General features: G+C 35.6%; 1 protein-coding gene across 1 annotated transcript; it reads right to left on the bottom strand.

Moving 5' to 3' along the window:
• Window positions 1–256: 256 nt before the first annotated feature.
• LOC129893103 (ATP-dependent DNA helicase Q-like 3) lies at window positions 257–17,324 on the bottom strand. Its single transcript, XM_055968597.1, has 20 exons — window positions 17,206–17,324; window positions 16,739–16,903; window positions 15,886–15,993; window positions 15,750–15,757; window positions 15,579–15,662; window positions 13,988–14,128; window positions 13,867–13,901; window positions 12,967–13,050; window positions 12,634–12,722; window positions 11,662–11,814; window positions 11,486–11,582; window positions 11,291–11,294; window positions 11,041–11,190; window positions 10,856–10,948; window positions 10,687–10,752; window positions 10,451–10,584; window positions 7,832–7,926; window positions 7,580–7,707; window positions 1,073–1,179; window positions 257–964 (listed from the first exon to the last, which is right to left on the bottom strand). The coding sequence occupies exons 2-20, from the start codon at window positions 16,887–16,889 to the stop codon at window positions 496–498; spliced, it is 2,196 nt and encodes a 731-aa protein (XP_055824572.1). The 5' UTR covers window positions 16,890–16,903; window positions 17,206–17,324; the 3' UTR covers window positions 257–495.
• Between the last annotated feature and the right edge of the window lie 716 nt (window positions 17,325–18,040).

The raw sequence follows: 18,040 nt of genomic DNA, 5'->3' as shown, positions 1-18,040 counted from the left end.
GTGGCGACGGCGGCAGTAACGTGGAGAAAGTGATGGCAACAAGCACAAGGAAGAAAGATATTTTTTTAATTTTAAAAATGTCTAATTAAATGCTTTCACCGTGAACCACACCCAAAAGTGTGGAAGTTCTAGAATAGATACAAACGCTTAGTTGAGGTATCTAAGTAAAATTTAAGTAAATTATGCAGACATACCGCATATGACTTTAAGCCTAAATTCAAAAACCATCACCCTCTCAAATCTCAACACAAACAAGTAGGAAAACACTTACATATAAAATAGACACAGCTATGTTTCTGCAAGCTGAAAACCTCTAGGCTAAGGTCTAGTGATTAGGAATTTTTGACGTTCTTTTAAAAAAAAAAAAAAAGTATTCAAAGTTAGCTTAAATTCGTTTAGAATTTCTATACCATGACAACACTCACTAAAATTGTGCCAACATACAGGGACTTGCTTCGCCAAAGAAATCTGTCAAATTTCTTAAGAATCAAAAGCCTATTGAAATCTCATCCTCTTCTCCAAATTCCTTTTACCTCTATCTGGTGATTGTCTCTTTGATGCAGATGCAAGGTTCTCCTTTGTCTTTCCGCTGTTGATAAACTGAGAGAAAGACAGGATGGGTAGTAACTTTGCACTTGCGGATCCGTGTAAGGGTGAGGCTGGTGACCTTATTGGATCTTGTGATCTAGCATTATCATGGACATTTTCATCATTAACCGTTGCTGATATAGGCACCGAAGGATTTGATGATGCTGGAGTGCAGTTGCCTATGGATGTTACATCCTCAGGATGAGGAGGAGCAGGATTAGAACAGCTGAGCTTATTCATCAATTCCATAGGACCTGCTGTAGAAAGCCACCTAGCTGTACTTGCCATTTGTGATAAATAGAAAGACTTCCCACTTTTGCGATACTTCTTATAACATTCATTTTCAAGGAAAACTACAGATTTATCAATGTCAATCCTGCAAAATACACAGCTAGTAAAAAAGGTAACGAGAGAGTAGAGTTTTATGTGAGTAGAAACCCTTTTAGCTACAAATTCTGAAAGATAATACAGAGCAATTTCATACCTCGAATCACTGACCATCTGCTGGTTTTGCTTTATTGCATTCAGCAATCTCTGCTTGCCTGCTTCCCTGAGTGTTTCAGGTATGGCATTCTTGTCATGTTTATTGACCTATTAATGGTAAAACAAAATGTTAGGCCATGCAGACAAATGTTAGTTAAGCCACATTAGATTGGGGTTAAAAGAGCTAGCATAGTTGGAAGTGGAAGAGGAGGGTTATAGGTGATTTTCCTCATTTGATAAAGAAGTAAGACTAGAGAGCCTGATATATCCTCATAACCAAAAAACCCAGAGAAAATTATTAATATTCCACCTAAGAGGAGTAAACTAACAACACTCGAATCTTTACCCTTCTCCCTTAGTCGAGTAAACTTTTTGTTATGATAGAGGTGTCCGGGCCAGTTTGTGCACACCTCAACTATTCATAGTGGAATAGACATATTAATCAGATAAAAATTAACAATTGGGACAGACTAGCTCGCAAGCATCTCACAATGTGGATCTTCTACTTTATGAAAAGTTAAACAGATTCAGAGATTGTACCAATTAGTGGACTGCACGAAGGAGCAGTTGGATTGACTGCATATTTCAGTTTTTTCATCATGTCAACTCCAGACCACTTAGAGAGAGTACATCTAGGAACACAGTAGGAGATTCTTCTGGCAGCAAAGCTTACCCTCAGTTATGGTCCCTCAACAATGACATATTGACCAGCAGAAATGAAGATTAACAGGGAGCAATTGAAAAAGGCATCAACGATGGAGATATAATTAATATTACCTCAGTAAGAGAAATTCAATGGAATGGGAGGGGTGAAAATATCAAGTTGCAGAAAATTAGAAGATCTTTAAAGTCATGAATTATAGGACAGAATAATGTTGGCACAGAGACTCGGGTGTCTGTACAGAATGGAGCTTTTGGTTACAGATACAAAAAAAAAGTTAAAATGCTCCAGAAAGTGTTAAAAAAGCATGGGAGAAATGCTTCAATGCATCTGTTTTAGGCAGTATTTCCTATCAAAACTAAATTTAGAGAGAAAGATGTCACTATTGCTCGGACGACCCAAAAGTATAGAAGATTCTAAATATAATTTCTTCCAGTTGTCAGAGGAAGAGCAGAGTTGGCTAGAAAGGCCTTTTTGAGGAGATTGCAGTGCTGAACAGTATCAAGATGTGAATCGTCGACATGGCTCTTGGACCTACACCATGGGCTTCTTCCAATTTTTCTAGGAGAAATTAAAAGGGGATATTATGCAGACCTCGGAAAACTTCCATTCACAAAAATATTTTGAAACTAATGCTACTTATGTGGTGGCATTAATACCTAAGAAGGATGGAGCAAGAGATCTGAAAGATTTCAGATAAATTAGTCCGATCAGAGGTGTATATAAGATAATATCCAAGGTCCTCACAGAGAGATTGAAAATGGTGGAGGAGAAATTAGTGGATAAGTTCATAAAAGGTAGGTAAAATCATGTATGCTGCCTTGCTAGCAAATGAGGTAGTAGACAGTGACACTAGATAGAAAAGTAACATACCAGGACTTCTGTGCAAGCTGAATGTAGAAAATGCATTATGATCATGTCGATGGGGGATTTCTTTATTCAGATCCTGAAGGATATGGGTTTTGATACAAAATGGCTGTAATAGATTTCTTTCTGCATCAAAACTATAAGATTTTCAATCCTTATAAATCAAACCCCTGAGGGTTTTTCCCCTTTCCAAAGGGCATTGAGGCAAGAGGATCCTTTGTCTCTTTTCCTCTTTATTATTGCTATGGACGGTCTAAACAATATGCTGAAAATGGCTAGTACTGATGGTTGGATTAGAGGTTTTTAGATAAATAACATGAATAATGGTATGGTGATCAGACTAATTCTTACAGTTTTTGAAGTAGTATCTGGCCTTCATATCAACTTGGGAAAGTCAGTTAATTTTTGTCAATGAGATTGAACTTCTTGTGCTAGCTGGTGTTCTGGGATGTGATACTGGAATACTACTTACATTATATTCAGGATTGGCTTTTGGGGCAAAGAAAAGGTCCATGGAGATATGAAATGGTGTGATTGATAAATGTGAGAACAGGTTACCAAGATGGAAGGCACAATACTTGTCTTTGGGGGGCAGGATTATAATGATAAAAAGCATTCTGGATGCATTGCTCGCATATGTTATGTCACTTTTTTCCCTACCTGCTATGGTGGAGAAAAGACTAGACTCCTTGAGAAAGAACTTTCTTTTGCAAAGACACTAAATGTTTTCATTTAGTTGGGTTAAAATCTGTAAATCCAGCATAAAAGAACGGGGCTTGGGGCCAGAAATTTCAGATTGCACAACAAGAATGTATTATGAAAGTGGCTATGGAGATGTAATACAGAAGACAATTCCTCGTCGAAGAGGGTGATTATTCAAAAAAAATTGGCATCTAAGTCAATGAATTAGTAAGCCAGTTAATTTTTCATATGAGGGCATATGGAAAGCAATTAGGAAATGCTAGGAGGAATATGCTTTAAACATTGGATTCACAACTGGTAATGGAAGGAGAATTGTCTTTTTGGAGTAACAATTAGTTATGGCATGATCCTCTTAAGGATTTGTTTTCTGATTTATTTTGCTTAACAACTACATCCAAGGGTACATTAGAGGCGACATGGAGTTCTAAGAGTATGGAAACTTTCTTTCAGAAGTTAAATGACTAGGAGATTAGAAGGTTGGCTGAAATGTTGAAGACACGGGAGGTTTTTCATGGTTCCAGGAATGCTGAGGATTCAGTTTCATGGAAGGGAAGAAATGAGAAGAGATTCTCAGTTAGTTCTGCATATTCCTTGCTTTCAGAATCAGCTCACACCCCAGATTGGCCATGGAAGTTTATCTCGAAAACAAAAGCTCGCTACATGGTAACATTGTTTACTTGCCTTGTTATCAAGAAAGCTTGTTTACTCATGAAATATTATAAAAAAGAGGGAATTCGGCTAAGTTTCAGTGTTTTTTGTGCCAAGAGAAGGAAAAATTAATAGTCATCTATTCGTTCATTCCAAAATAACTGAAGTACTGTGGCAGTTGTTCTTTGCCTTAGCTGAGATCCAATGGATGATGCCAAAGTACTAACTTACTAAGGACCTATTATGGTGCTGGAACAACATTAAAACAAAGAACAGACATAAGAGGTGGTGGAGAATGGCCCTAGAGTGCATATGGTGGACTCTGTGGGGAAAAAAAGAATAATAGATGCTTTAAGAATAGAAGTAATTCCAAACAAAGAATTAAGTTGAATTGTTTTTCGTCTTTTCAATTCCAGTGTAAAGACAACTGCATAAAAGATGTAGAATCACTTGTAGATTCTTTTGACTCATTGTAAGACACAAGGTAACCTATAATCTGTAAAGATTTGATTGCCAATATTATCTTGGTGCTGATGAATAAATTGTTACAAAAAGTAACCTATAATCTGTAAAGATTTGATTGCCAGTATTATCTTAGTGCTAATGAATAAATTATCTTACTCAAAAGAATATAATTTCTTCTGGTTATAGCATTTTTAGTTTTTTGGTTAATCATCTAGTATCCAGAACTCACTTGCCCAACTAATCCATATTCACTCTGCATAAGGCCCACGAAGAGAAAGGGGCTCCTACCAGAAATTTCCCCATTCCCCGGGCGTGAACCCCAGACCTCTAGGGTGTTCCACCCAAAATGGGAATGGGCTAGGGTTATGAGCTTCTCTGATGATCTAGTTGACTCCGTGATTATAAATTCATTCCACAAAGGACCAAGACGGAATAAGGTTACACACATTCTCATGATGAGAAGGGATTATTTGGGACTATCTAAATAGATACTATATTTACATGTGGACCGTACATCGTACATTACATTTTAGGATTAGGAATACGCATAATCAAACCTACTTCTTACATATCTCGATTGGGACCCTACTCACCTCTTTTGAGTGAATCGAGAAATAAGTTTGATTGTCCATATTTTTTTTTATATATATCAGGACAGGATAATTCAAATCGAAGCAATTGGATGTCCAAACAGCCGTCCTACCTTGGTAGGAGTAAGGTCTGCGTACACTCTACCTCCCCAGACCCCACGTTGTGGGATTTCACTGGGTTGTTGTTGTTGTTGTTGTTGGATGTCCAACTCGGACCTATATAACATGATTAATTAATAGACCCATCTTTGTCATATATCACATACATCACACTAGATAGATATCATATTCATGGAATATGATTCACGTTCAAGTTGCCTTGATGGTGAAATGACAAACACATGAAACTCAAAATCTCGAGCTAAAGAGTGTTGAGTTTTGAGACCCCTTTAAGGCATAATCTTGAGAATGCTCATCATTCACAATATGAGGGCTCAGATTGATCGGTATAGATGTACAAATCGGATCCGAGCTCTTGGAATTCGAATAAATCCAGTAGTGGATTGCAAAATCTTCGCGATCTTCTTTATCTCATGAATGGAGAGTCCGCTTTAAAATCATCCTTCCTGCACCCGAGCATATGCTTCAACAGAAGTCACACAGGGGTAGATTAGGAACAAAAATAATATATGCAATCCTACTTAGAATAGGAATAGGAATAGTATATAGAATCCTACTTAGAAGGATTGTACTGTAGTGTCCAAGGTGGGAAAGGAGTCTAATGTAGTGTCGAATAAATAAAGTCTCAATATAATAATGTAGAGACACAGTTCAATAATATTTTTCTCCTATATTTCTCCCATGGTATCAGAGCCTCTACGATATTGGTAGGAATCAAAGAGCTTCTGCTGTCGATGGGCGGCTATTACCCATTTATGCCGCCCGTCTGGCCAATGATTATGTTAGCAAAAAATAGGTCACCGTGTATCATTTTGGTGACTATTTTTTTATATCTAATTTGTGTAGCACCATGAATTTTTCCGGTGGCTACTTTCTCATATTTAATTTGCATACCCCCGTGCATTTTTCTAGACTACTTTCTCATATTTGAGTTGCATTGCACCTTGCCATATTTCCGATGACTACAGGTGCCATCTTTTTGACGACGACTTTTTTATATCTAATTGCATAGCACCGTTCATCTTTATGGTGACAACTTTCTCATATCTTATTTGTGTTGCATCGTACCATCTCATATCCAATTTGTGTAGCATTGTGTCATCTTTTTGATGTGTATTTTTTCATATCCAATTTGCGTAGCACCGTGCCATCTTTTTGGTGACTAGTTTCTTATTTATGTAGGGTGTGCCATCATTCCAACCCTACCCATATTATTTCCCTTTTTCAGTAGGGTCATGCCGTCAATCTGACCCTATCCATATAATTTCTATTTTTCAATAGGGGCATGCCATCATTCTAACCTTACCCATATAATTGTCTTTCTCAATAGAGTCGAGTCATCATTCCGACCCTAACCATATAAGTTTATTTCTCAAATTGTGATCACTTTCAGCCATCAAATCTAATGCTCTGACGCATGAGCATGTTTCAAATAGTTTTTCAGTGACTTTCCTGTTAATATTGACTCATCTATTTGATTCCTAGAAGATCCATATATTCTATACCATATTTTGAGCACTTTCCAGAGATCATTGCACTATGAAGAAGTCTATAGGGAGCAACCACCTAGTTTTGTTGCTCGGGGGGGAATTTAGTAATCTTGTATATCGATTACGCAGGTCAATTTATGGACTAAAACAGTCTTCTCGAGCGTGGTTTGGAAAGATTAGCACAATAATTTAGGAGTTTGACATGACTCATAATGGAGCTGATTATATGTGTTTTATCGACATTCTGTATCAAATCCGGTATTTCATGAAAATACTAAGCCCATTGAGATTGACTGTCAATTTTGTGAAGTCGAGTGATCAATTTGCAGATATTTTCACCAAGCCCGTCATTGGTCCTCGTATTAATTACATTTGTAACAAGGTAGGTACATATGACTTGTATGCACTAGCTTGAGGGGAGTGTTAGAATAGGAATAGGAACAAAAATAATATATACAATCTTAGTTAGAATAGGAATAGGAATAGTATATAAAATCCTACTTGGAAAAGAATTGTATTGTAATGTCCTAGTTGGAAAAGGAGTCTAATGCAGTGTCTATAAATAGGGTCTCAATATAATAATGTAGAGACACAATTCAATAATATTCTTCTCCTATGTTTCTCACACTTCCAATTATAAATTGAACACAAGGAGTGAATAAATTAGCGATTGGACCTAACTGGATTAAGAGTTAGCAAAGATGGATTTCACATGTTGATCAGTTTTGTCACTTAATTCCCTTTCCATTACTGAAAATCCAAATATCATAACTTTAAATCAAAATAAAATCAAGAAAACACTGTGCAGCGATTCCAAGTTCTTTATAAAAGGAAAACTTTGACTTTGGCGCAATGTGAAATCATAATGCAACCCAGTGTATGAAAAGTAATTCAACGTAAAAACTAAAAACACCTGCCTATGCAAACAAAATGTATTTTGGAAGGAACAAACTTTAAAAATCCACCTGCTTGTCATGGCTTTTGTTCTGATAATAATTCTCTTCTGCACGCTGCAGCAAATCCATTTTATCTTGCAGCCTGAGTTTTGCGGATGTTTTTGATGAAGCGGCATTCTTTGCAGCATCCAGAGCATCTAAATATAAGTAACTCTGACTTAGCCAAGATTGAAAATTAATGAAGGCAAACAACATGCCATCAAAACTTCCAAGTGGCTTCAGTGCATGGGACTCTACAACCACAATAATCAATGTACATACCATCAGATTCAGATATATCTTCTTCTGATCCACTTGCTTCATCATCACGGTTCCAGAATTCTGACAATTGCTCTCCAGCATTGAGACTTGAACCACTGAAACCGATATAGTACTTGAGAAAAAATTCCCAAAATGCCTAAATGCTCCATAGTTTCATGAAAAGATCACAATTTTTATATTTAAGGTGAATTTAAACTAGATATTCACTAGAACATAAAAGAAAGTAATCAGGTGCTATTCAGCTATTGAAGGCTAATTTGAGGTAAATCCAAACTCGATGTTCACTAGAACATGACAAAAGTAGTCAGGTGCACAGTTCTTTTATGATTTGTTTTGCCTTCATCTGTAATAGATAAGAGGATATAGGAGATATTATGTATGTATCTTATGGTGTTCTTGGACAACACCATAGACAGGGGGCTTCAAAGTTGATGTTCTAGTTTCCAGTACGTATAGCAGTATCCCAGGCTAGTGCATATCCTAGAGCTATTGAGCAAGGTAGACCAAATCTAGTGACTCACCCATTGGGTGGTCTTTAACAAGTAGTGTTTTATCTTCTACCTTAGTACCATGAGATCATATTTATTATATGTTACCTTTTCAAAAGTATATATTTCCATTCAAATAAGCATCCCATTCTAGATAGTGTTGGAAGTGTGAGGTGCCTTATTTTCCTACTATAAATTTCCTGCACCCAGATTTAAACTCCCAACTTTTGTCTCCTACAACTTCCGTCTCCTATCTCCTGAAGATAAATTTGTGAACCCACGTTTGCACTCCAACCTATACACATTTCAAAAACATGTAAGAAAATTAGCATTTAGCCCTCAGGTTACTTAATGAAACAACTTAACGTTTCTACAGTATCTTCCTCAGTCCCTACCTTCCCTTCCTAATTTTTAGAGAGAAACCTAGGTTCCTTGGACCTTTTCACTTTCCAAGTTTCCATGCATTTGTTCACTTTTCTTATCAAGATGTAAAGATTGAATTGATTTAACACGCCGGAGAGATTGATTTAATGGGTAAACTCCCGCATACAAAGAGTACAACATGATATTCTAAGAATATCCAACCATTAGCAGTGATTGGAATGTTGTAACAACAACAACATACCCACTGAAATCCCACAAGTGGGATCTGAAGAGGGTAGAGTGTACACAGATCTTACCACAATCTTGTGGATGTAGAGAGGTTGTTTCCGAAAGACCCTCGGCTCAAGAGCAGCAAATCCAAGTACAAAGAAGAAGAAAACATTGTAGAAAACACAGCAACTAACAACGGAAGCAGGGCAAAGCCTATAGAAAAAAGAACAAGAACAACAAAATAGTGCGATAGTCGAAACACATTAAACAACAAAGATGATAGAAAGCAGTGATTGGAATGTGATAAGTGATCCAAAAATGTAAAAAGAATACAACTAAAAGGGTTCCATTAATCTCTACCTAATTATTTTTATTTCCCGGATACTCTTTTGTTCCTCTTTTCCAAATTGTTCGGATGAGGCCCAAGGAGTTACTTCTCATGCTCTCCTTCTCTTCCTTCTCCTTATGAACTTGCACCATAAAAGCATCTCTTTGGTAACCTCGCCCTTCAATTCCGAACATATTCTACTATGTATATCATACCTGTACGCAATTGGGGGATGAACCAATTAGTGGTTTACATTCTTCCCACTTTTTTGACAAGAAACACTGACTAATCTAGATGTCTTCAAATTTTCAGTTGTTTGGATGGATTCTTAGGCTGCTGTCCATGGAAAAAAGGGAATTACTGCTAATCTTCATATTTTCCCACTTGTTTGTGATAAATGATAACATCATATCATTCAGTGAATTAGAGCAAATTGGTGTAGCCATACAAAAGTGAGTGGTGCGGATACTAGTATGCATTGAACAACCCAAGGTGTAGCCAATTATCTGTACAACATGGAAAAACCTCTTTACACTAAAAATACAAGTAAAATAAGAACTATTTTGACTCTTAATATTGAATTATCCACTCCTTCAAATTATCTACTATCCCTTCTCTCCATAAAAATAACCAAAACATACAAAAAAGGGCGCAGCCTAGCTTCTTTTTCCCAGCATCCAATTTTCATCCTCCAACTTGGCATAGTCTCTGCCACTGCTAAAGGAAATATCCAATTTGCTCATATTTACACCTTTCTCAACATCTTAACATTCACAAGACATGGCCCTCAGTATCAAAAGGAAGGGATGATCCGTGTAAATACTCATCTCTAACTGACAAGACTTCTTTTGATAAAGTAAAGAATTTTATTAGCTCCAACTGATAAGAATTATTGCTTCATATACTAACTAATAAAACCATGTTACTAACTAATAAAACCATGTTCATCCATTTCTCACATTTAATTCATTATTTTATAAAAACACTGACTGGTATAATAAAACACTCCAGCAAGCATCTTATGCTACCATTTTGTAAAAGGAAAGAGACAAACAGAAAGCAAACTGCAAAAGCATATCTCCTTTTTATAATAATCTTTGACACATAATGAAGCAATGAGAATTTAGTGAAGATGATAAGAAATGCAGCATATCTCAATTAAAGTGGTAATCCATGTTTCAGAAGAAAGATGAATGCAAAACAAGATACCTGGTCATATATATTCTTGAAGATCCAGTTCTCTGTCGAAAAGCAGTTGCAGTTTTAAGTTGCTCCAAGTTACTTGTAACAAGATTAGGATGCTTGCACACATCACATGATTTTTCACATAACGAATTAGGTACCTACTTTTAAAGACAACACAAACATGAGATGACATAAGCAGGTAAACAACATCACACAGTTACTTTTTAAAAAGGACCATCAACAGTCATGACTGAATATACCATCTCTCCAAAGTTCTCAAGTATCATTTTCCTACGACAACCAGACCCTTCACAATACTCAACCATCTGAATGTATATCAGTGGCAAGAAGAATCATGTTAGTTATAATGTATGAAAAGCTAACCGAAATAATTTGATTTTACAAACAAAAATAAAATAAAAATGGGACCTGTTTGAAGTCGTCCAGGGACTTCTTCGAAGATTTATCTTGCAAGCTTGAGGACTCATCCTTATTCCTTTTAGTATTGCTTAAAATAAACTCCTGCAATATGCTTAATGTGACATTCAAATTTAGGAGCAAGATTGAGAAAGAAAGATTCAAAGGAAAAATCAACTGGTGACAAGTGATAAAACCATTCTCCTATGGTCGTCCACTCCATAATACAGTACACTTCTGGAAGGCAACTGATCACGTCCAGCTCTACCTGACTCTTGATAGAAGCCTTCCATTGATTTGGGAATATTGAAGTGACAGACCACTCTGACATCCTTTCTATCTATACCCTATAATAATAAAATAAAATAAACTATGAGCTCTGTATAATCCTTGTCAAGATTTGCTATTACAAGTTATACTGGAAAACTGAATCAAGCTAATGCATACCATCCTGCAACGGAAGAAAGATCTCAGCAGCTGTTTGTGCCTCAGATACTCCATTGTTTTCCAGAGGCAGTAAAATAAAGGCATGGCATCCAGTATCAGACATTAATGGAGAGTATGGAGAAATATGTTACTTGAATCCATCGCTTAGGCCTTAGTGGCTTGTAAGATTATCTATTTCTGCAAGAGCACTCTTACCCAAAAGCTACAGTTGCAACAACCACTTGTGTTTTTGAAGAAATCCAGGCATCCAAGACAGAGCTCCGCATTTTATTGTTCAGCCCAGCATGATATGCTAGTCGTAAGTAAATGTACATTTCATGAAAACGTATCATAGACAAAATTGCACGGAATTTAACTGAGCCACTCATTACCAGCACAAGAAATGCCGTTGTTGGTTAGATGGATCGCAAGATCATCACACATAGTACGTTCCAGGCAATAAATAATAGCGCACACATTTCCACAAGATTTTAGTAATTTACACACGTCAGCATATGGATCATCCAAAAGGTCTTTATAGCGAACTGCAAAATGGCGATATATGATCAGGTATGTAATCGCAAGAATGATGACAGATACAGTTCATAGACTGATAGTTAGAAGTAGGTCCATAGGCAATAAATAATAGCGCACACATTTCCACAAGATTTTAGTAATTTACACACGTCAGCATATGGATCATCCAAAAGGTCTTTATAGCGAACTGCAAAATGGCGATATATGATCAGGTATGTAATCGCAAGAATGATGACAGATACAGTTCATAGACTGATAGTTAGAAGTAGGTCCAAAGGTGATGGGATAGTCAAAGGTAATAAGATAGTTATGACTGATATGGTACATAACCTGATAATTCAAAGAGTAATGGCTGATATGGTACATAACCTGATTAGTTAAAGGTAATAGGATACAATCATTTCACCACAATTTAGTACATATGAATGACCATAGATACTTCATCCGATACACACAGATGCATACAACATACAAAGGAAAATGCAGCAAATTAAACTTACAGAGCATTTGGTCCCATGATTTTAAACAAAAGCTACAGAATCATATGAAGCCATGTCAAACCAATATTTTCTCAGTAACTGTCTTCTTATCTTAAATCCCCTTTCCCCTCATTTTTTAAAAGCCAGAACAGTATTCAAACAAGGAAAAACAAAAAAAAATGAAAAATGAATTGGTTACTGCATACTCGTTACGATAAATTGCTGCAAGCTGATTCCTCATAGATTTAAGAATTGGCAGTTTAAGAAATGGATTAGTTGATGGCTGCTCATCAATTACATATGAAGACATTTGCACTTTATCAAGGAACGGAGATCCTAAGACCTGACCTTCATAATAGATATTTGGCCGGTTGAACGATGATTTCAGGACTAGAGGGTTTTGCAAATTCAATGATTCTATGACATCTTTCTGAACTCTGCAGAGAAAGGAAAATGTCCGAGAAAACGAATAAATCATGGCTTTTCAATGATCATTTTCTAAATAAGCTGCAGGGAATTGTTAACCCGAAAATGGTCAAAAGTATATTTGGCAATGGGAAAGAAAAGGCCAGAGGGAAGTTATAAGATCATACACAATCCCTGTTACAATGAGATTGATCTCCATTGACGTATAAATTGTAATTCCTTACATCTCAAGAAAATTCACATAAGCAAACTTACTTAGGGACAGCAGTTGCAGTCAAAGCCAATACTGGTACATTTGGGAAATGACTTCTCAGAGAAGAAAGCTTCCGATAGCTAGGCCTAAATGAGGAAAAATATAAACCAAGAGAATTGTGCAAGGATTAAAGGCATAAACGTAAAAAAAAAAAAAAAAGAGAAGAAGTTAAAAGTGGAAACACTAAAGACAAAGGACAGCTCCTATTTACAGAAACTGCAATATAGCTTAAAGGTAGATAGAACAATAGCAAGTGTAATATCAAGCTAATTATCCCACTTGACACGAGTATATGTGTACATTATAACGGTAAACCTAGTGTGTGAAAGAGTCAATTTGTAACTAGAATGCAAGCATCAAGGAAAACACTAAATGTTGTGACCATTGTCGAGTTTGTTTTTTCAATACAATTGTAAATGCAAAATTTGAGGCTGAGAAAGGAAGAGGATTTCCCAGGCATTTTATACAATATAAGTGTTTGGAAGCCGCAAATTAGGGTAGAAGGTTAGTTGGTAGTTGTATGTTCTCTAGCTTTCCTGTTGGATAGGGTTGGGGATCATATATGTACCTGCTTTCTTACAAGTAGTACTAGCACTTTCTCGAGGTTTCTTGTTCTCCGTTTTCTGTTACCACCTGTGTTTCTCCTGTTCCATTTATTGTGTGTGGATTATACTAGGTATTATGTTGTTGTTGTAATTGCCACTAGACATACTAGAGAAGCGCTCTTAAAATCTATATTTTAAATTGGAACATACTATCATTTTCAAAGAAAATTATTCTAGTTTACAAGCTCAGAGAACCATGGATAAAACCTATAATATGTCCATAAAATAAACCATGGTTAACCAAAATGGACAGAAGTGCAGTAAATTAACCACAACCATGATATATTGATAAGTCACCTGAAGTCATGGCCCCATGAAGAGATGCAATGTGCCTGGATTTTGTTAAAGTAAAATGATAATATTAACAGATAAATAGTTAGAGAAACTTCTGACAGAAGCAAATGGAGATGGAGTAAACCTCATCAATGGCAATGAGATTTAAAAATCCTCTGGCATGAATCTTTGTCAGTTTTGACATAAATCCAGATGTTGCAATTAGTTCTGGTGTCACGTACAGTAACCTTACAGCTGGCTTCCCAGATTCGAGGTCCTCATATATCTAGAGATTCAAAGGAAAAATGCAAAATTATAGACATGTTGGACACTAGCTTTTCTCGCCACAGTTTGAAATACATTTACAAGCTTCTGGCATCACACCAAATCATTGATGACTGAACCTCTTCTAGGAAACCTATATATGTGAATCTTACAGATTTGTATTATAAACCAGTACTACCTATAGTACTGGAAACCATATTTACAAAAAGAAAGCTAAAAAGATACAAAAGTTGCCAAAAGACAATCCTGACATGAATCAAAAACATCTACAATAGTTTCTGTATAAAACTTATGAGGCCAAGCTTTTGGGAGGCCAAAAGAGCTTACTTTTCCCAAAAAGTGCATATTTTAAAAAAGCAGGTGTTTGGCCAAGCTTTTGGGAGAAAATATGTGCTTTCCGAGAGTAGCAAAAGTTAAGTTTTAGAAGCTAAAAAAATAGTTTTTCCCTTGAAGTACTCTTTTGAAAACCACTTTTTAGAGAATACATCTAGAAGCACTTTTTAAAAGCTTGGTCAAACACTAGTTGTAGCTCAAAAGTGCTTTTTCAATTAATTGGCCAAACACAAACTGCTTCTCACTGAAGTACTTTTTTGAAAAGCACTTTAAAAAACACTTTTTCAAAATAAGTTGATTTTAGAAGCTTGACCAAACAAGCCATTAATAAGGTAATTGTCTTGTATATATTGTAGAAGAATAAAAATAAGAATAATGGTTGACATGTCAGTGTAAGGGGTTAAACATCACATCATTATTATTGAATAGAATTACTCAAGTACATAATATAAACTACTGCTGTGTATCTTGATCTTCCAGATATTAAGTGTCAATCATCTTTGCATATCCCAAAAGAAAGTGTTTAAACATAAGTTCAGATGGAGGGAGTAATAGATAAAACTCCACAGAGTTATCAAATGATCAAATATCAAGGCAAATGGGATAGCAAGAAACTGATCCCTGTCAACCATTCTGATTAAAGTATTCAAGAAATCTGCAACACTTAATATCAAGGCAAATGGGATAGCAAGAAACTGATCCCTGTCAAGTGTCAACCATTCTGATTAACGTATTCAAGAAATCTGCAACACTTAATATCAAGGCAAATGGGATAGCAAGAAACTGATCCCTGTCAACCATTCTGATTAAAGTACTCAAGAAATCTGCAACACTTAATATCCTCACCTGTATTTTCCTGATCTAAATAAAATATCGCCTACGCCTCTCTTTTCTCTTGTATCATATAATGTAGAAAGGGTCCATACAGACTACAAACAACCTTGTTTTGACTATTATGAAACTAGCTTGAGATTGTAGATAAAAACATGGTCTATCTCGAAAGAATATTTTCAAAATCAACTATCAACCACTAATCCCAATCCCACAATAATTTCGCCATGCTTCAGAAGTTATAGACTTGAAATTTCACTATAGAATATTAACTTATCCCTATTCACCTTATTTTTCACTTGAACTGTCTGGGTTGAAGAAAGAAATTCAGCAGGAATCTTTTTTTCTTTCAATGTTGAAACTTGATTTTCCTAAGCAAGAAAACGGAAAGTTAGAAGATAAAACTATGACAGTTAATGAACAGAAGACTACAAGCAAGATTCTTATATTGTACTTACCATGAGAGCTGAAAGGAAATGGCAAACCGATGAAAGGAGTCAGTGATGTGTCCTAAAATTTCCAAGCAAACGCAAAAAATAGTGTAGCTTGTGCTTTTGTTATTAGGTTAAATCAAACAAAGATAACAGAAATCACCTATCAAAGGACTAACAACAAGCACAATTCCTGGTTTGGTCAAAGCAGGGACCTGATAGCACATGGACTTCCCTCCACCAGTTGGCATGAGGCAAAAGCAATCCCTTCCTAAATAGTTGATAGATATTATTAACACAAAGGAGAATTATCAAAACACAAAGTTTATGGTTGACTGATATTGCCCATTACCATTTAGCTATTCTATTTATTTTTCTCGTTGTTGGTCATAAGTATTTACCAATTTCAAGATAGAGAACAGTATGAAAAATCTTTTAGATGCACATATTTCTCCAGGAGGGGGAGGGGAGGACCATTGGGGCATGGACATAAGAGTTTTAATGACAATTAGATTATCTATCACCAAAGAGAACTCCATTATCTTATTTACTTTGATTCCGATACACTAACTATTTTTTTGCTACAAACACAAATAAATAATTGGAATTGGTGTTGTATTTGATATTTCTTGACTTTTGATTCAAAGTAAATAAAAAGAAAAGGCATGGAGCTTAAATAACTCACTCAGAACGCTTTTTAAAAGATTACATGGTACAATTAGGTCGAATAAACACTTCTGGAATAAGTACTAATCTGCTTGGATTCTATTTCATTGTATTCACCCAAAAAACTCTAAAATAGGATTCACACTACATCTCACATTCTTTACTTAACCAGCAGAAAACAAAAGGTTAATAAGAGAAAACTAACAACATAAAGACTAGTACCTCAAAAAACAAAAACAAAAAAGGAGTACAAAATAAAATCAACACAAGAAAATGCTTAGGGTAGAACTTTTATAACTAATAAATCGTACCACAAATAGCAATGACAGTCAACATGGAAAGAACCTTACCTGATAAAACAGCTTCAATAGCTTCCAATTGCTTCCCCCTGAAATCAGAATGTCCAAAGTGCCATCTCAAAAGTTTAACTAATGTTTCCTTCCCAATCGCATGCTTCTGACTTCCACAATTACTTTGCAGAAGTAATAGTGATTTGTTCATTTCCACCACCAAAGCTGCAACAACACCCAATGAAATGAAAACCTCAAACTGGCGCAGTCCCAGACACCAACTTATTTAATTTTTAAGAAAATACATATACCTAACATGCCCAAAATTCTAACTTTGAAATAATTCGAATTTCTCTTCATATTGGGCAACAACAAACAGCTCAAAGAAACAAGTCGAAAATAGCATTACATCAAATTCTATATCGATTTTAAAGAAAGAAGTAACAAATCGGAACAAATGAACAATGTCATTGAAGTGTAAAGACTAAAGATGATTAGAAGATGAATTGCATGAGATGAAACTATACCTGAAAGATATAACTCCTGCAAAAGAAGCCCAATGGAGGGTTTTGCCGGGAAAACGCAATGAGATGAAGAAAATTGGGGAATTTGAAGTTATGGGTTTGATTTGTAATTCGGATATGAATTAGGGGTTCTTGACACATTTATAGGGAAAATTACAAGAAATGTCAAACATTTCTATTTTATTACTCCATATAGTATATTTTTATTTTATTATCATGTGTGGATATACTTTAATGAAATTTGCTATGGAAGGTAGGCTCTACTTTCTGTACGCTTCCCTTTTATATTTCTATTATATAGTTCTCTTCCTTTCTTTTTCTACTCAACTCAAAATTCGCTCCTAAAATCTCATCGTGTAATAAATTTTGAATTTTTACCAATCTCACCCTCCCTCCTAATCGATAATTTCCATTTCATGTAACCGCTAAATTGTCTATTAGTTCTTCATTGTATTTCTTTCTTCATTTTTTTTCAAATTTGAAAAATTATGTGTTCTTCAGGCTTTCATCTTTTTTTTTTCAGTTTGAAATTTCAGAATTAGTCTTCCTCAATCGATTGTTAGTGTTGATTCTCAAATAATGGATGAACATACTCTATTTATGAGAGTCACACAAGGTATACCATTGCATGAGAATTAGTGTTGATTCTCAAATAATGGATGAACATACTCCATCTATGAGAGTCACACGAGGTATACAATTACAAAACACAATGAGATGAAGAAAATTGGGGAATTTGAAGTTAGGGTTTTGATTTGTAATTCGGATATGAATTAGGGGTACTTGACACATTTGTAGGGAAAATTACATGAAATGGCAAACATTACTACTTTATTAT

This window comes from Solanum dulcamara, chromosome 6 (assembly GCF_947179165.1).
Source record: "Solanum dulcamara chromosome 6, daSolDulc1.2, whole genome shotgun sequence".
Taxonomy (NCBI): Eukaryota; Viridiplantae; Streptophyta; class Magnoliopsida; order Solanales; family Solanaceae; genus Solanum; species Solanum dulcamara.
The sequence above is the reverse complement of the archived record's forward strand: the minus strand, read 5'-3'. Positions and strand labels throughout refer to the sequence as shown.